At 42.3% G+C, this 19,760-nt stretch overlaps 1 protein-coding gene across 17 annotated transcripts in view; it reads left to right on the forward strand.

Moving 5' to 3' along the window:
* epb41a (erythrocyte membrane protein band 4.1a) overlaps positions 1-19,760 on the forward strand; it is a 76,503-nt gene that overhangs the window by 18,858 nt on the left and 37,885 nt on the right. For 16 of the 17 annotated variants that reach the window (XM_032536205.1, XM_032536206.1, XM_032536210.1 and 13 more), the window contains exons 1-8: positions 7,225-7,428; positions 13,928-14,253; positions 15,142-15,417; positions 16,160-16,264; positions 16,476-16,518; positions 16,601-16,676; positions 17,713-17,931; positions 18,404-18,491. In XM_032536205.1, the coding sequence (XP_032392096.1) occupies positions 13,936-14,253; positions 15,142-15,417; positions 16,160-16,264; positions 16,476-16,518; positions 16,601-16,676; positions 17,713-17,931; positions 18,404-18,491 (1,125 nt within the window). In that variant the 5' untranslated portion in view covers positions 7,225-7,428; positions 13,928-13,935. Of the gene's footprint in view, positions 1-7,224; positions 7,429-13,927; positions 14,254-15,141; positions 15,418-16,159; positions 16,265-16,475; positions 16,519-16,600; positions 16,677-17,712; positions 17,932-18,403; positions 18,492-19,760 lie in introns of those variants that run through there. The other variant, XM_032536222.1, reaches the window with a different exon arrangement.

Consider the following 19,760-nt stretch of genomic DNA (forward strand, 5'->3'; position numbering starts at 1 on the left):
TGCATACATAAGCCTATACCTACATAACACTTCATCGTTTTAACAAAATTTTATAAAGACATATGGAATGTCTGAAACTGCAATGCAATAATGACTAAAGGTTTAATTTGTGTTTAAAAAATGTGATGACTGCATTATATATACACTCACCGGCCACTTTATCAGGTACACCTGTTCAACTGCTCGTTAACACTTAATTTCTAAGCAGGACCATCACCTGGCGGCAACTCAGTGCATTAGGCATGTAGACACGGTCAAGAGAATCTCCTGCAGTTCAAACCGACATCAGTATGGGGAAGAAAGGTGATTAGTGACTTTGAACGTGGCATGATTGTTGGTGCCAGAGGGCTGGTCTGAGTATTCCAGAAACTGCTAATCTACTGGATTTTCACGCACAACCATCTCTAGGGTTTACAGAGAAGTTCCGAAAGAAAAAACATCCTTGGCGGCAGTTCTGTGGGCGGAATGCCTTGTTGATGCCAGAGGTCAGAGGAGAATGGCCAGACTGTTTCGAGCTGATAGAAGGGCAACAGTGACTCAAATAACCACCCGTTACAACCAAGGTGGGCAGAAGAGCATCCTGAACGCACAGTACGTCCAACTTTGAGGCAGAGGGCTACAGCAGCAGAAACCACATCGGGTGCCACTCCTTTCCTAAGAACAGGAAACTGAGACTACAATTTGCACAAGCTCATCGAAATTGGACAATAGAAGATTGGAAAAACGTTGCCTGGTCTGATGATTCTCATTTCTGCTGCGACAGTCGGATGGTAGGGTCAGAATTTGGCGTCTACAACTGAAGCATGGATCCATCCTGCCTTGTATCAACGGTTCAGGCGGTGGTGGTGGTGTCATGGTGTGGGGAATATTTTCTTGGCACTCTTTGGGCCCCTTGGTACCATTGAGCATCGTTGCAACGCCACGCCTACTGAGTATTGTTGCTGACCATGTCCATCCCTTTATGACCATAATGTACCCAACTTCTGATGGCTACTTTCAGCAGGATAATGCGCCATGTCATAAAGCTGGAATCATCACAGACTGGTTTCTTGAACATGACAATGAGTTCGCTGTATTCAAATGGCCTCCACAGTCACCAGATCTCATCCAATAGAGCATCTTTGGGATGTGTGGAACGGGAGATTCGCATCATGGATGTGCAGCCGACAAATCTGCGGCAACTGTGTGATGCCATCATGTCAATATGGACCAAACTCCCTGAGGAATGCTTCCAGCACCTTGTTGAATCTATGCCACGAAGAATTGAGGCAGTTCTGAAGGCAAAAGGGGGTCCAACCCGTTACTAGCATGGGGTACCTAATAAAGTGGCCGGTGAGTGTATATGACAATAGTGAAACTTTTTAAGATAACAATCATTTATCAGTAAATCCTCCACTCTGACTCTCAACACTGGAACCCCCCAAGGCTGTGTGCTAAGCCCTCTCCTGTTGTCCCTGTACATGCACGACTGCCTGGCCTCACACAGCTCCAACACTTCATAAAGTTAACAGTTGCTGTAAAGCACAAGCTTCATTTTTTTGTGATGAACTTCTTAGACAAATGGGATGTTTAGTTATCCTTTCCATATGTAAAGTGGGACTCTACATTGTGTTAGTATTACCAAGTAATGTTACATTCTGGTCAATAGAGACGGGACTGGTCAAGGTTTTATACAACCTCAGGTGCAACTAAATGAAAAAACTTGTTCGCTTAGCAAAATGGCATAATGTAAAGCACAGCCAAGGCTCTGTGGATGTCGATTTAAAATTCATGTTTAACATGTAAAACTATTTCCCTTTTTTTTTCTCTAGATTTCCGTACTAACGTTACGCTCTCTGTGATGTTAAGACCTCACAATGCCTTGTGATTTTCTCACTCCCGCTAATGTATTATTCATCAGACGTGATGTGAAAAAAGTATTTTGTTTTCACATGTGGGTAGGGCAAGGTAAGAAGAGGGAGATTAGCTTACGTTAGCCAACTTATTTATAATAAAAAAAAAGAAATCACATTCAAACAGTAATTTCAGCATTCAAATAGTAGTAATTTGAATTATATTTGACTTGCAGAATTCGTTCCAACAGCCCCACTGTGAAGACATCTGCCAGTTGGTCTGCACACTGGGCCAGGGATGCCATCAGGTCCAGGTGCCTTGTGTGGGTTCATTATTTTGAAACATCTGCACACAGCCACCCTGGATATGATAAATGGGCAGCGGTCCTGGGCCTTTTGTGCTTTCTCAGCTGTGTGCATAGAAGTTGTTAGACTCATATGGGAGAGACGCAGACATTTTGTAGTCTGTGATGGTTAATAGTTCAGCCATATGTTTCTGGTGTTGAAGTCCAAACTTAAAGGACCATGCTTTACGCGCAGACTTTAGTGATTAGAGATTCTAATTTGGAATGTCTATACAGTAATCTTTGGTACAACGTCATTGATGCATTTGCCAATGTAGCCAAAACTTGTTTCTGTGTATGTGTCTATGGTGTTGTCTCTAAACACACACCACTCTGTCATGCTGAAGCAGTGTCGGAGAGCTGGGTCTGATAGGTCGTACCCGTGCTGAATGGTTCGTATCACTGGTGGGTCACGTTTAAGTTCCTGCCTAAGAAGGCAAAAATGAGACGTGATATGATTTGCCGACGAGAGGGCCGGGGAGGACCTTTCATCCATTTGAGAATGGAGTGTAAACATGATGGAGCGCATTACCTCCATGCATAGCACAACTGATGTGTTGGTGATATCTCAGCAAGACATCAAGTTGGTATTGTTAAAAATAAAAGCAGCCCCTTGCCATGAGGTTTCTGCCCTGTCATAACTTGATACTGCTCATCCAGGGATCGGCTGGTGTCAGGTAATCCCAGCCATGAAAATTCCCCATTGTTTGTTGGTTGTGGTGAAAAAGGGCTGTCAACCAACAATCTAATGTGCAGAAGTAGTTCTCTATCATAATGTATGATAGCGCTTGCTTTGACCTTGCGCATGTTGTAAAAAACTCAAAAATAAGTAAAAGATAGAACCAATTAAAACAAAAAAGAGCAGAGTTGCAGAGAAGCTTGAGACACAGCAGCTGTCCACCTCCAGCGCACTGTTGCATAAAACATCTCACTCTCATAGAGACAGTGATGCATTAGCATAATTCCCAAAACATTGACGGATTCCTTTAAAAACCTGGGTAATTTCCTCCTCTATAGTATGCTGTAGCAACAACCTCTTCCTAAAAGATTGCATTCTTGTCAATCATTAAAGGTTCTAAGTGTTCTCAGATCTGATCAGAATTTAGGCCTACTACACTCTGTTATGTAACAATAAGTGCCCAAACACGAGTGGGATAATGACTGAAACGGGGGACCTGAATTCACATTTAAATGAATTAATTCAAATGACTCCCGCCTCCACGCTCTCTCCTCTCACTGATGCGGACTGAAAATGGATGCATTGATTTTGTTTTATGGCACAGGGATCCTTGGTAACCGATGGTGGGGCTCTGCCATCAACAGCAGCTCTGAGTTGGAATTGAAGCAGGCTGCTCCCTGCACTGCTCCCATTGGCTGCTTCCACAAATACACTTGCCTCCTGTGCAAATGAAGGAAAAACCAAAGGGTGTGTAACATGGTGTGTATGCCCTACGCGCTGTCTTACAGGATAGATGTTGCATCCATCAGCTCAACTATTTTGTTCGTTTTAGAGCTGTTGTATCCATCCCAGGACTTTGGTTTTAGAAAAAATGTAAAGTATGCATGGCTCAGAGGCAGATGCTAATACTCAAATCTAGGAAACATGGGAAACCTTTTCAGTGTATAGCCTAGACACTGCTGGAGTACCTTTTTATAATGACAAATGGACCATCTATTGTTTCATATATCCATAAGTATTTACAAAACTCCTAAGAGACCTCTGTGTGCAGCTGTGGGAGTGGGTTCACGGCTCTCAGTCAAGCATCAGCAAATTTGCTGTATTTATATAGCACTTTTCCAGTCTTATTGTCTCAATTGGCAGGCAACCGCTCTACCACTGAGCCACAGCTGCCCCTTATAACACTGACAATGTTACCACCAGCAAAATACCTCTGCCAATTATATTCATTCTTTAACATTACTTTGTAAGATGCTTCTCTCTTCACAACAAACTAACCTACATGCAAATTATGAAAATAAACAGACACAAACATGAGAGATAAATGGCCAGGCTCTCGAGCTCTTCAGCACACTTTACAGGATGTTTTGCTGCCGGCAGTTGTGCACGTGTCTCTGGCCGTTCTGTGCGCTGTAGCAGGCTGAGCCAGGATCCCTGCTTCATCGCCTTATACTACCTGGATGTGTGACGGCTACGCGTAAAAAAATAGGCGACATGCAGAAACTCTAGATGAGCTGCAGCCAAGCCAGGCCACAACACGTGTTACAGCCTGAGTTTTATAAAAAACAAAACAAAAAAACACAACTTAACAAGGCCCTTTACCTATGCCATAAGATAAAGCCAAGTTTTGCATCATCGGCACAATGCACTTAAATGTACTTAACGTCTTTTCAAGGTGGAGCTTTCAACTCCGATATATTGCTGGATAGTTTAACCCTCCTGTTGTCCTCGGGTCAAATTTGACCTCTTTAAAAAAAGTGTCTGTATCTGAAATATGGGTTTCTGTTTAACCAAATTACCACAAAGAATGGATTAGGTTCCACACAACGCTCTTTGCAAATACAATTGATCACTTTCATTCCTGACTAAACTCATCTGTACGTTCCTCTGGTCTTAACTATTAGTCAAAATAATTCATAATTTCTGCTTTTTTAACTCAAATATTAGGTATAAATCTGTATAAATGAGGGTTATTGACCATGAATTCCAAAAAGTAGGCCTACTGTAAAACTAGTGGTAGTAAGGTAAAAAAAAGTCTGAAAAAGGTTAAAATGTCAAATTTTTGTCAGTTTTTGAAATGGAAGGACAACACAAGGGTTAATGGATAATAATCATATTTTATTGTGATATGTGAAGTACACAGTAAGTCAGTAGTACATGGGTGGGTTGCTTTGAGAGCCCTATGTAAGTTATCAGGGTAATGTAGTTCTTTCAGGAAGACCTAACACTTCATCAATGCTCTCTTCCTAAATCAAATCAGCTGTTGGAGGCGTTCACCTTCCTGTTAAACCAATCCTATTTGGCCACACATTCCAAGGGCCAATCACAGCGTCCCAACCCTGCTTTAAATCTGTTTCTCTCCCTGCTGCTGTCAGCTGTCATTTCAGGCAAAGCATGCAACCCTCCCCCTCCCCCTCCCCCTTCCACGTCCAGTCACCGTCACAGTCACCCAAAGGTACCCTGGGTCTTCCTCCTGCTGGACGCTCCGTCGACTCCTTCGGTCTGGTCTCCGGGCTCCTTCACCACCAGTGTCTGGGCTCCATCGGGGGGATTGTCTTGCCTTCCTTACCCTTTTTACTAATTATTCTACGATGGAGTCTAAAGCTCCAAAGACTGTACATTTTATTATTCTTATGTACAATAAACCTTTGCATATCTGCAAACAAGTCTCTCCTGATTGAAATGCTTCTGGAGAAAGTTACAAGCAGGAAGAAATCTGATTTTGCTCCCTTCAATTTTTTGGAAGCCGTTTTAAACGAGCACTGCACATTTTTGATGCTTTCATGTGTCAACACTTTGACTAACATTAGCTTGAAGAGCTAATTTAGCTGTTGGGCCACAGACTAAAGAAAATGACACCACCCAAACTAGCAGTCATTCTGACCGGCTGAATGCTAGATTTGGTTTATCAAAGACACTAGCAAAGCACCACAGGACAGAAAATAAGACAGCAGAAATCATAGACCTCCGTGTTTATAACTGAATATCTTTAAACATCACAGTCATGGCTGAAAATGACAACAGAAAGAAACAAGTTTGGCGATTTCACATATCTTCACGATTCAAACTCCCACTCCCAGAACCTCCGCCACAGCGCTGCCGAGGAGGGTCTGGCCAGACCCCACAGCAGTCTGGGACGGCAGAAAAATGTGCTGTGGTTTATCGGCATTTCTTTAAATCAATCCTGAGCGGTCCTAAACGCTGGACGGAGCCACGGTGCCGCTGCTAAATAGTCTCGGGAAGGAACGTGTTTCGGACCTTGTCTTTTGGGTAGCCGTTTGTAGATATGATATGTGTTTGTTGTCTTTTGAGTGGTGTGCTGATAGGGAAATCCTGATGTAACATGAGGGTGTGTGTGTGTGTGTGTGTGTGTGTGTGTGTGTGTGAGGCTGATGATGACGGAGATCCATTTAGAAGCGTGAGGAACAGAGGCAGAACCAACGCCGCACCACAGAAACGCTGAAGAGAAACACTGGGAGGAAACCTGTTCGGACGGAAAAGACTTTGCTTTCTTGTTTTCCAAGAACAAGTCTCCGTCTAAATACAATCAAAACAACCTGCAGGAGCACAACAAGGAAACACGTGGGCCGGCACACCCCAGAGAGATGACGCTGGAGCAGCTCACGAGGAAGCAGCTCCTTGTCCACTTTGATTGCAATCAATGTATTGATTGATTGTAGTTCAACATTATAAAAGCCTAGCCTGAAAGTTCATTCTTGGTGTTTAAACAAAGTGTTTAACCCTCATATTGTCCTCGGGGCAAATTGACCCGTTTACCTATATCAATGTTTTTTTTAACTACCCAATTGTAATTACCCCAAATAACATGATACATTCCACAAAACGCTCTTCGGCAAGTACAAATCTCTACTTGATGAATTTTAGGGTGTCTTATTCAATTTGAAAAAAAATTGAAGTGGTTTCCAAATAGTATTGAGTAAAAGTTGACATATTCCAGTCTGTGATTATCCATCAACATCCATTCCTTTAATTTTCGTCTAAATAATTCCTCATTTCTGCTTTTCCAACTCAAACGTTAGGTATAATTCCCTAAAAATGAGGTTTATTGACCATATTTCCAAAAAAACTGTAAAACTAAAGTTAGTGTTACGAGTGTTGAACGTCAAAAAAAGTGACAAACATTGAAAAAAAGGACAAAAACGTAAGAAAAAAAAACATTGATTAAGAAGCGTCAACAAAAGTGTTGATTTTCAATTTTGACAGGAAGACAGCAAGGGTTGAGAAAAAAATAAAAAAATGTAACTCCAGGTTCAATTAAGCTAATATCTTTTTTTCTGTAGCTTTTTTTCTCTCTCCGTCCGCTGAGAAAAAAACTACACCGTGCGGCTTCAGCGGCGGAGCACAGCATATTGCGCCTCTCCTGGCTGCCTGTCAGACAACACGGAGGGCACGGGAACGCACGGTGCGCCGTCTGCTAGGCTGGTACCTCAACACATTGTTCCATCCGCTGGGAACCGCTCGTGAATCCCGTCTCCGTTTGTCTGAAGCCGAACAGGACCAGTAGGCTAACCGCGGAGCATCTTTTCTTCTTGGTGGTGGAGCGGAACACAGGGTGAGTGTCCGCGGACAGCACACTGGCAAGCTGCTCACACTCCATTTGTTGACATTTTCACATTCAGCGCCATTTGCAGACAGGTATACACCTACCGCCACTGTTATTGTTCCACTCTCACGCGCACTGCTTTCATTTCTGTCCGCAAACCGGGCTAAAGTGGTTAAATGCATCTTCAATGTTAGCGGTATTGCTACGAGCGCTAGCAGACGTGATGCTTAGGGCTTTGTAAACAGCGATGCTTTTCACATTTTTCTGACAGAATGAACGTATTGAAAGGATAAATTGTAGCTAACGTTGTAAATGGTTGGGTATATCAGACATAATAAGGTGTATAGCGGCTGCTTTAGGCTCCATGTTGTCCAGGGCTGCTATTCGCTCGGCTATGCTTTGATTCTGATTATATTGCGATATATCAGGCTACTAACGATACCAACAAGCTTGTACCATACCAATAAAAAAGCAACGATACTCAATACTAAAGTTGTGCAAAAAAACAAACAATTACAGGCTACAAAAAACATGAAATCCCTTATTTAAATATTTGAACATTATTTAAAAAAAAAACAAAAAAACAATAGTGGCAACTACGGATGGCATGATAGTAGAAATGTAGTCATCAATAGCCTACCAGGGGAATTTTATGATTCTTGATACACAATTCGATATCACAGTAAAAAAAAAATAAATGAAAAAAAAAATAGTTATAACGTTATTTTAGGATAACACTTTTGGAGGGGTGGGGGGGATTGGGACAGTGTCACTTCACCCTTTTTGTTGAGTGGAGGGGTTTGAGTGGAGGTCAGTGTTCTGGACCCCCAGCCCACTGCCCAGAGGCCGGACATCAGCACACAGCCAGCGTACGCTAGTGTCTTCAGGAGTTTACCTGAAAGTCGAGTAAGCATGTACAGTTGGTCTGTTTCTTTCTGCCGATGTTGTTTTCACATTGAACCGGGCTGCTTAAAGTTCATCTTCGGCGGTGCTAAGCGCCAGACGGAGCAACGGTGACTCTGCGAAATAGCCTCGGAGAGGAACTTGTTTTGGTGGAACGTGTACGTGCAAAAGTAGTTTTAGTCGTGCAACAGAAAACTCCGATTGGGGGACGGACCTCCGACCTAAATGAGTGACATCCAGTGGAACGTCGTGGATGTAGACTACACCTGAGTTGACCTAGTTCCATTAAAACAAGTTGGATTTCAGTGTGGGGATAGCTCTAGCTAGGTTTAGCCATTGTCAACAATACAAACAGAACTCATTATGCTGTGTATCAACATGTCCACAGACAGTCTCTGTTGGACAAAACTGTGGACAACACTGTGTCTACGTAACACTTGTAGGTGTATACGCCTTACTTTTTTTTCCTACTTTACGGAGCTTTTTTTCTGATTTTTACCATCAAAGCAAATTCATCAGCTTCCACAAGCAACCATAAGCTGTCAAATTATATAAATACCTGGAGTCATTTTCCGTATTCTTTTTTTGTTCTTTTTTCAAAGAACTTCCTGGGTATCCCACACATAGGCGACAATACCGTGGGTGCTCCGGAGTTCGAGCACCCACAGAAAGTCCTGAGCACCAATGTGTGCAAGAATGCCAATAGGCTACATGAAGTCATTTAAAAATAAACGTTGCTGTTGGTGCTAAGTAGAGCATCTGTCATAGGGGGATTGGTTATGTCGCTGTCAGTCCCATGCTCCATTGATTCTTAATTTCCCACGAAGCTGATCACGGTTACGTGTCAGTTAAACGTCTCATCTCCAATCCTATCTGTGTTTTTGAGATTTGGCGCTGTCCTGAGTTAAAAGATACTACTTACTACCTACTTTAAGGTTTTATTATCGAGTTAATGGGCGTGTGTGTTCGTGTCGGCCGCTGTCTGTTTCCTAAGGTTCTGAAATGCTTTGACATTTTCTTTTTTAAAGGGCGTGCGACCATGAGCACCAACAGAGGAAAACCTAAATCAGCACCTATGATCTCACATGTCTTTTAACGATCGGCCACTTTCACACTGCAACAGGTCCTGAGATTATTTAGTGCTTCAAATTTATCACTGAGTTTGGGAAAGTGGCTCTTCCACTACTGTGCACAAGTGGACCAATGTGCAGAAGCAAAAACAATTAGACAAGCTTATCCCTTCACCAGAGATGTGCTCATAGGTTTATTGTAATTAATGTAAAATCATTCAGCATGAAAAAGCTTTAAAAAAAAGAAGACTAAATCGACTAAATCTCAGTCGACTAATCGGTTGTGATTAGTTGACTAAGAGGTTGCAAGCCCTGTCAGAGTAGCTTTTATTTGAAGTTAAAATAGTTACAAAATGTGGCTTTTAATGGCAATAAGATAGTGTTTTGGTATTCTCCTTATAACATGGCTGCAAGCTGCCAGTCAGAATGCAAATGGTTCTCTAAAACTGCCTAACCCTAACGTTTTCAGTGTATTTTCTCTTTAATCACAGATGTGTAGACTCTGGATATTGATTGTTTCCATCACAGTACATCTGAATCCCTGAGGCCTAGTTATAGGGGTGACTCGGTACAGATGCTGTGTTAGGGCTCAGCGCTCTGTTTTTGTGTTTTAGGGCTTTTTTTCTTCACTTGTGTCTTTCATGTGGGTCAGGCCAACTCAGTTTGTGGCTTGTTTCTAGATCTGGTGTGTGGATCCAGCGGTGACTGATAGACATCCAGCTTCCTGTGGTCTCCGCAGCAGCCTTTAATCCCACACAGGGCCCGATTAATTTTAAAGCTGCTTTCAGTCCTTAAGCTCATTTTCAGCACTCTGGCTCGCACGCAGTCAGAAATACAGATGCTTAAGTATGTTTTCACTTTTTACAAATGCATTTTAGTTTCAACCTTTGAACCTTACTCTGAGTCCAAATCTAAGAAATGATTTGAAATATTAAAGGGGTGGTTTAGAATTTGTGACGTAAGACCTTACTATTTTTATCAGTGGAGACAGTTTTCATCCAGTCCTTCCAGTTGCAGAGTTTGCTGGTGCTAGGCTAGCGCAAGTCAACAGTATCCGCTAGCCTGCCGTTAGTCACTCCACTGTACATCAAAGTCAAATAAATTATAACGCCAGACAATCGATGTAAATCTCTGTTGATAGAATAATGTTAGGAATATGCATCGCATTGCAATAGTTATGCTTTGTTCCCTGTACTTGGTAGCACAGGCTACAGCACTGGCGGAGTGATATTACCTTGGCAACCGAGATAGCCGGTTCACATGACAATCACAACTTGCTAACTAGAGCCCGACCGATATATCGGCGGGCCAATATTATCTGCCGATATTAGGCATTTCCCGATCTATGGGTATTGACATTTATAATGGCAGATGTAAAAAAAAATATATATATATATTTAAAAATTATATTCATCAGAATCATTTCTAATGACAAATAAATGATTTTGATAAATGAATATTTAAAAAATAAAAATGGACTGTCAACCATGTTATGAGCATAGGCGTTGCATAGTTTGTCCACCGGAGGGCACTCTACAATGTCCCTGTTGGCAACAGATTTTTTTTTTTTTGTTAATGTTTTTGTTTTGTTTTTTAACACAAATAACTAATGTTAGGAAATTCTGTTTATGTTTTGTAACGCGTTTCTGGATTTAAAAAAAAAAACATAGATATGGGCTGATATATTGGCATATCGGATATTTAAATAACCAAATATCAGTATCGGCCTTAAAAATCCTTTATCAGTCGGGATCTATTGCTAACCCACATTGAATCTATCATGAACCTGATTTTTTTTTTTTGTGTGTGTTGGCTTTGAAGCATCTGCCCAAAATAAAACCGAGGCCTTTAACTAGCACTTAAAATGTTTCTGTGTTAGAGATTCCTGCCTGCAAACACTTTTATAGTCCAGCTGAATCGTCACATAATAATAATAATAATAATAATAATCACAATTTACTCTTTCATGACACAGAAAAATAATGGTCTTAACCCATAACCAGAAGGGCTGCTGCTCTGATTCCACTTGATTAGTCAATTTGTATCCTTTCTCATGCTGAATGATTTATTTCAAAGAACCTTTTAGGCAAATCGCTGGTAAAAAAAACAGATTTAAAGGAGAAGCGTGAGAAGAATGAGAAGGTGAAGTAGGTGAAGTTGTTTTGTACTCGTTGGTACACCTGGAGCTCTCCCTGTTCTCTGCCATGTCAGCAGTGTGCGGCTGTGCCAACGTCCACTCAGCACAGCGCGCTGCCAGCAGCGTCTCTAACTTCATGTGGTGGCGAGCCACAGCGCCCATCCTATCAGGGCCTGAGCATACAAAGGATTTCAGGCTACACAGTAGTAGTATGGCTCTCAAAATATTGTTGCACCATGTCTGGAGGCAATAGTATTCAGTATATATATATATATATATATATATATATATATATATATATATCTTTTCTACACAGTATCTTATTACCACACGTCTACACACACAAGCGGACAAATAAACCCATACTGCACACTTGACTTCACCAGCAACAGAGGACCAACGCTTATGTTTTGAACCATGGATTGCATGTGTTGTTTCAGAGCAACATTATTCAAATGATGATGTCACAGTTCCATCTGGTGTGTTAGGGAGTAGAGAAAGAGAACACGCCTACAAATCTACCCACATTGTTTTGTGTGTTAAATCAAGCTGACGTGCTGCATGGAAGAGCTGTGTGGTCCATAAGCCCATCCCAGTTATCATTTCATAGATGAAACGACATAGCAACACCAGACACTTTAGCATTGCTTTAATAGCATCAACAACCCACCCAGCCCCACACACACACACACCACACACAGCTAGATAGATGATCAACAGCTTGAACCCACACTAAACTAGTGTTCTTAGCACCGTCAAATGTGCTTTTTTTGGGTGAGGCGGTGAGGTTGCTCTAGCTCACTATTTCTTGTGATAAACAGAAAATTCCATTTCTATTTCCAAAATGCCATTTCCCAAGCTGCTGTAGCTGTCATGTGTTTCCTCATGACAACTACAGACAGGGTTGCACAATATTGTCAAAATGTGAAATTGCAATATTGAGCATTAATATATTGCGATATCGATAATCATTTTGATATTCTTAAACACATCCAAATAGATTAATAGAATATCAAAACAGCACAAGGGTTTATTTAATGTATCCTTTATTAGTCCCACAAAGGGAAATTACATTTTACACTATGTTGTTACTACACACATTACACACAGGCCTGAATTACACACACACGCTCAGGTCCTATACATGCACTAAATAGAGAGATGTCAGAGTGAGGGGGCTGCCCATGGAAAGGCGCCTCTCTTCACTTACTTCACAGTTCACTCCTTCCTTTTCACTTCTTTTGCTGTCTTTGTCTCCCTCTTCACTCACTCCGTCTCTATCTCCCTCTTCACTCACCCTGTCTCTATCTCCCTCATCCCTCACGCTTTCTCTGTCTCCCTCTTCACTCCCACTGTCTCTATCTCCTTGTCTCTATCTCCCTCTTCCCTCACGCTGTCTCTATCTCCCTCTTCCCTCACGCTGTCTCTATCTCCCTCTTCCCTCACGCTGTCTCTATCTCCTTCTTCCCTCACGCTGTCTCTATCTCCCTCTTCCCTCACGCTGTCTCTATCTCCCCGTCTTTATCTTCCTCTTCACTCACACTATTGAACTGTGCATGTGTGACCGAGAAACTGTTCCTATGAAATGTGCAGGCTCTAAATTGATCGGCGCATCTCTCCACAAAGTAAACAGAATATCACATACTTATAGCTGTAACTGTCAACCGGTGAAGATCAAGGATTTGTGAGTGTGCACACGCCTGGACTCTGAATGTGAGCACACATTACACATTATTATTATTTAATTACTCATATTAATTACATAATTACATATTATAGGAGCAGTCGTGACGCTGATCAGGCCATGATAGAATGCAGGTCAATACAATTATATACACACACACACACACACACACACACACACACACACACACACACAAATAGTGGAAGAGTCTAGGAGACATGTTGGGTGCAGCAGGTATACTTTTGAAACAAAGAAAAAATTGCGTGCTCATTGATGATAATAATAATAGTCATAATAAAATCCTAACTAATACAAGGTTTTCTTACCATCAAGTATTTCTGGCCAGCTGGGCTTAATCAGAAGGTGTCTGCTGCCTACCTGCCAACACTTCATGCTTCATTTATGCTATTTTATTTTTTTTACTATTTCTTCTACTGAACCCCAAAAAAAACATTGCAAGTTTCTCCTATCCATGTGTCGAGCGTTTTAGAACAAGACACTAAAAGTCTCCACATGTAAGCAAGTTAAGGATAAAATTAGAATATCAAACCTTGCTGACTCACATAAGTTGAAAATGTTCGGGGGGGGGTTAACAGTCAAGGACCCTGCTTCCACCTGCTTTAACATCTTCTTGGCTTGTCTGATCTGATTAGCATATACAGTATACAAGGCTGCTTCTGGTTTGTAACTGGATTTTGTCTTGTGTCTCCACAGCTGTTGCCATGACAACAGACGAGGCAGAGAGTCATCAGAAGAAGCCAAGGCCGCAGGAGGAAGCGGGCCAGGACGCCGGGCCGCCCCCCTCCCCGGAGGAGCAGCCGTTTCGGCCTCGGAACCGCCACTCTGCCGGCCGCGGCCTGTCCCGCCTCTTCTCCTCCTTCCTGAAGAGGCGCTCGCAGTGTGACAGCGAGGCGGGAGACAAGGACGACAAGGAAGTAGAAGAAGAAGCTAAAGCCCCCATCGCCGACCCCGAACCTGAGCTGAGGACGGAGGGGGAGGCAGCGCTGGACCAGCACTCACTCAGCAGCGCCGAGCCCCAGGTCTGTCTGTCTGTCTGTCTGTCTGTCTGTCCGTCTGTGTCCACAGCACATCTCTATCTGTTCAATAAAGACAGAGAGAATCGCATAGTTTAATTCAGACAAGAGAAAGAGAGCGTGGCGAATATTAAAGGGTAATTTCACAATCATATTCCCCCCAAAACAAGAGACACAAAGGCCATTACAATTTAAATAAAACAAAAAAAACATTTTCAAAGTGAACAGAAGGTGCAATGTGCTGCTGTAACGTTTCTCTGTCCCCTGATATGCGTGGGCCAGTGACAACTCATGAGTCTCAGCAGAAACCTTTGTCCCAGCCGTCCGTTGGATCATCCAACAGAAGTAACTGGACAACAATTGGTATATATTTATTTAATAAGAGCAATATTTCCAAACAGTCATGGATGTAATTCAGGCATCAATTGATGAATGTGTAAGAGCTGCACAATCAATGTTTCTATTTGATCTCTACTGTCCATGATCACTTAATAACCACTGTTCAAAGGAAAAGTACATACAGTATGTATGTATGCATGTATGCATGTATGTAAGTAAGTACAATGTATTTAGATAGTTATTTTCACAGATACAAAATAAAAAATTGCTTAAATGAAACATACATTATGATTCATATTAAAAACTGCACAATTATAATTATAAGGTAATACATAAAAAACGTAAAGTGCGGAAAGTCAATCAAACGGCTGTTTAACAAAAGTGTCTCTTTAACTGAATGTATGCCAGTTTAACCTGACAGTAAAGAGATTGATGTATTTAATGGTAACATAGAGTCTAATTCTAAATACCTCTAAAAATACAGTATAAGACTAAATCTGCCGCAAGGACACATGATTAGTGTAGGCTGCATCATCATCACAGTGTCTCTGTCAGGCTGTGCAGGTAGAGAAGAAAGAAGCTGGGCCGGAAGAGGAGAAGGAGGAGGGTGGAAAGGACAAAGACAACGCCACGGAGAAAGGAGACGAAGCTGCCCTGGAGAAGGAGGTCAAGGAGCACGAGGAGGAGAAGGAGTGTGGCGGTGAGAGAGAGGAGGCGGGCGAGAAGATGGCCGAGGACGAGGCCCAAGCTCCCAGAGCTCCACGCCAAGCCAAGAGCATGCAGATCACTGTCACGCTGCTGGACGACACACTCTACCAGTGTGAGCTGGATGTAAGAGCGCTTTTGTTTTTTATTCTTTTAGACATTATGCACACACTAAAGGAAAATTCCATTTCAGCTAATTAAATGATTTTATTTTGATATAACAAAAGTATAAGGACATATCAATTTAAAAGCCTTCACATGTCATAAATGTGGTCATATACGCATTATAAAGCACCTAGGGTCCTATTTTAATATTCTAAGCGCATGGCGTGAAGCGCATGGCGCAGGTGCGTATAGTTTGAAGGAAGAAAAAAGGGTCCGTGCGTCGGGCGCATGGTTCAAAAGGGACCCTAGTCGGCACCAAGGTGCTTCTGGCAAACCGTTAGCCACCTCAGGAGGGGTGAACGGGGCACTATCTAAGCTGTATACAAGGATGGGACGCTATTGATTTCAACCGAGGTGGTAATTAGGCGGTGGAAGGGGCACTTTGAAGAACTCCTGAATCCAACTAACACGCCCTCTATGGTTGAGCTGAGCTCGAGGATGATGGGAGATTGTCAGCGGTTTCCCTAGTGGAAGTCACTGAGGTAGTCAAACTACTCAGAGATTCGTCCAGAAATGCTGAAAGCTCTGGGTGTGGAGGGGCTGTCTTGGATGACACGCCATTGCTTGGAAGTCTGGGACAGTGCCAAAGGCTTGGCAGACCAGGGTGGTGGTTGCCCTGTTCAAAAAGGGGGACCAGAGAGTGTGTAACACACTTTTCAGCGTCCCCTGGTGTTTAATGTGTCTTGTGTTCTCTGTATGTCAGAAACATGCCAAAGGCCAGGAGCTGTTCCTGAAGGTGTGTGACCACCTCAACCTGCTGGAGAAAGACTACTACGGCCTGATCGTCACGGAGACAACCACCATGAAGGTCAGCTGGATTTATAATGAGTCATTAGCGAGTATTACAACACCCCAACTTGAGCAATTGATTAAGACTCTTTCTACGCATTTTATGTCATCAGTGGTTAGAATAGATGAGATTAGATGGGATTAGATGGGATGAGATCAACCTGTGGTGTTGAAGGACTTGTTACACTGAACAGTGTTTGATGATCTCAATCCCTCATATTCTCGATCAGACATGGATGGACCTAACCAAGGAAATCCGCCAGCAGGTACGAGGTGAGTGGAACTTTCTGTTCTCATTTTCATGTGTCTCATACATGTTGACATGTATTCATCACGCCTTCCTTTTCTCCCACAGGGGCCAACTATAATTTCACCTTCAATGTGAAATTCTACCCACCAGACCCAGCCCAGCTGTCTGAAGACATAACCAGGTACTGCATGGTTCAGCTGCTACCTACAAACAGAGTTTTATTGTATCAGAAGCCCAATGTGGACAGGATGAGAGAGTAGAACAGGATAGAAAAACATGGCATTTTATTATGTTTATGTGATATTAAGAGTGTGTGTACTTATTTGCAACAGATTTGATTTGAAAACATAAATCAACAAAACCAGAGCAACACAGAACATAAAACATTATATATAGAAGGCAAAGAAAAAAATTTAAAGCACGCAACCCAACCAACGTGGCCGAAATGAGGGACATCCGGCGGCAAAAGGCGCATGACCGGGTCCCCCGGGAGACACTGCGGGAGGTGCTGCGGGAGTATTGGGTGAGGGGGTCCCTTCTCAGGGCCATCTAATCTCTGTATGACCAAAGAGAGAGATCTGTGTCGGACTTGTTCCAGGTGAGGGTTGTCCTCCGCCAGGGCTGCACTTTGTCATCAATCCTGTTTGTAGTATTAATGGACAGGTTATCGAGGCGTAGTCGGGGTGGGGAGGGGTTGCAGTTTGGTGGGCTGCTCCTTAACGTCAAAAGGAGCCAGTTGAGCTGATTCAGGCATCTGGTAAGGATGCCTCCTGGGCGCCTACCTAGGGAGGTGTTCCAGGCATGTCCAACTAGGAGGAGGCCTCGGGGGAAGACCCAGGACTAGGTGGAGGGATTATATCTCCAACCTGGCCCGGGAACCTGTTGGAGCTGGTTGTGGCTCGGGAAAGGGAAGTTTGGGGTCCCCTGCTGGAGCTGCTGCCCCCGCGACCTTAAACCAGATAAGCGGATGAAGAAGGATGGATGGATAAAAACAGCCACACTGTTCAGGCTCCAACACCTGACCTGGACAGACTTGTTCAGGGGGATTACATATTAGACCCCAGCCAACCCTGATGAATCAAACATTACAGAGTTGTATGCTGCTGAGAGAGGAATTGAGCATGAAGGCTCATTGGTGACCTTTGATTATTAGTTTGATATACAGCTAATCTGTTTTTATGAATGTGGAATTCCATACAGATGTTTGTGGTCTGCAGGTACTACTTGTGTCTCCAGCTGCGGAAGGACATCCTGCAAGGCCGCCTGCCCTGCTCCTTCGTCACCCTGTCCCTGCTGGGCTCCTACGCCCTGCAGTCAGAGCTGGGCGAGTACGACCCTGAGGTGCACGGCAGCAACTACGCTAAGGAGATGAAGATGGCCCAGGGTCAGACCAAGGAGCTGGAGGACAAAATGATGGAGCTGCATCGTACCTACAGGTCTCTCTCTTTACCCTGGATTCAAAATGTACACAAGGAAAAGTACATAATAGTGCCTGCAAAATGCAATTAGGTATCTGAAGTGAAATTACGAGTATAGTATCAGCAACATTTTAAAACCGTAATTTAATCTCTAATACATCTGCATTTATAATGTGTAAATACAATTTAAATTTGAATGTAACTAGTAAATATGGCAGTAAGATAAATGTAGTAAAAAGAGATTTTTAAGGGGCATCAATGGAGTCACTAAGTAATTTTAAAAAATGACAGCGCTTATATAAATGCACTTAAATTCCCAGAAGTAACTCTAATGTAATGTGATTATTAACAAGAGATGCTTAAATACAGATGAATCAGATGTTTGGTTAAATTGTTTGAATAGAGGAGTAGCTGATTGTTCCTGTCTGGATTCCTCGATGTGAATGACAGTCTCAGTAGCTCCGGCTTGTTTGTTATTGGTGCTGTGCAGGTCAATGAGTCCGGCCCAGGCAGACCTGATGTTCCTGGAGAACGCCAAGAAACTGTCCATGTACGGAGTAGACCTGCACCAGGCCAAGGTGAGCTTTCAGCTGCTCTCACATGCTCGTTTTCAGTTAATTTAATGGTGTTGCCTTTCTTACGGTCTATGGTTTTTAATATTTACTTTAGTGTTGTTGTTTCAAGACTCGGCAACAGGAAGCTAACAATTGTGAATTAGCCGTACGCTACCGTCGACCATACCCGGACCCCCCAATCAAAATAAAAACTCTTTGGGCGCTTCAAATACAACATACATTACACTAGAGCTGGGCAATGTATTGATATTATATCGATATTGTAATATAGCATAAGTGTTGTTTTTTCCTGGTTATGAAGGCTGCATTACAGTAAAGTGATGTCATATTCTGAATTTACCAGACTGTTTTAACAGTTCTGTTATTTGCCTTTACCCACTTAGTCCTCATATCCACAATACTGATGATTATTCATCAAAAATCATATTGTGTGAATATTTTTTGAAAGCACCAATAGTCAACACTACAAAATTGTTGCTGTATCGATATCAAGGTATTTGGTCAAAAATATCATGATAATTGATTTTCTCCATATCGCCCAGCCCTAAATAACACTTAATCTGAGTGAGGATTCAGTCTTCCAATGCTCCATGCAAACTAAGTGCATAGATGTCTGTTAGTACTTTACCACTTATGCATCAGAGGAGCAAACACACCTGGCCTGAAAAACTGGAAGACATGTGACTTATGAGCTTTTCCAGTGGAAATCAGGTCACTGTGTTTACGTCAGAGAGGGATTTAAGTGCCTGTGGTAGAGGGCTGTACTGCCCCCCGGTGGAGGATGCTGACGCTGCTCTGTAAAACAGCTGCTGAGCATGCAAACTAAGCAGAGTACAAATTCACTCCTCGCATAGAGCTAACAATAGAAAACACTTTAAACGCATGCTGTGTGCACTGGTATATTAGGAATACTTTGACTCAGTCTGAGAATAAACTGTTAAACTGTTAAATGTTAAATGTATTTGCATTACATTTTATAACAACCAAAATTGGTAAATTGATTGTTATTAACCTTTTGTTAATGTTATTGTTCTGTTAAACAATTAAATTATGGTTAATAATGTTTACTATTTATTAGTAGTGTTTATAATTTATGTTATTTTAGTTTAGTGTAATGTAAAATCAATGTAGATATGTAGATATAAATCATTTGTTAGTGGTTAATAATTGTTTAGTAAACATCTATAACATTATTTGGATGGCTTTTATAAAGTTGAACAGCAGCTTTTATGAACATAAAACAGCCCTTAAATCACCATCATCAAACCCACC

This window comes from Etheostoma spectabile, chromosome 14 (assembly GCF_008692095.1).
Source record: "Etheostoma spectabile isolate EspeVRDwgs_2016 chromosome 14, UIUC_Espe_1.0, whole genome shotgun sequence".
Taxonomy (NCBI): Eukaryota; Metazoa; Chordata; class Actinopteri; order Perciformes; family Percidae; genus Etheostoma; species Etheostoma spectabile.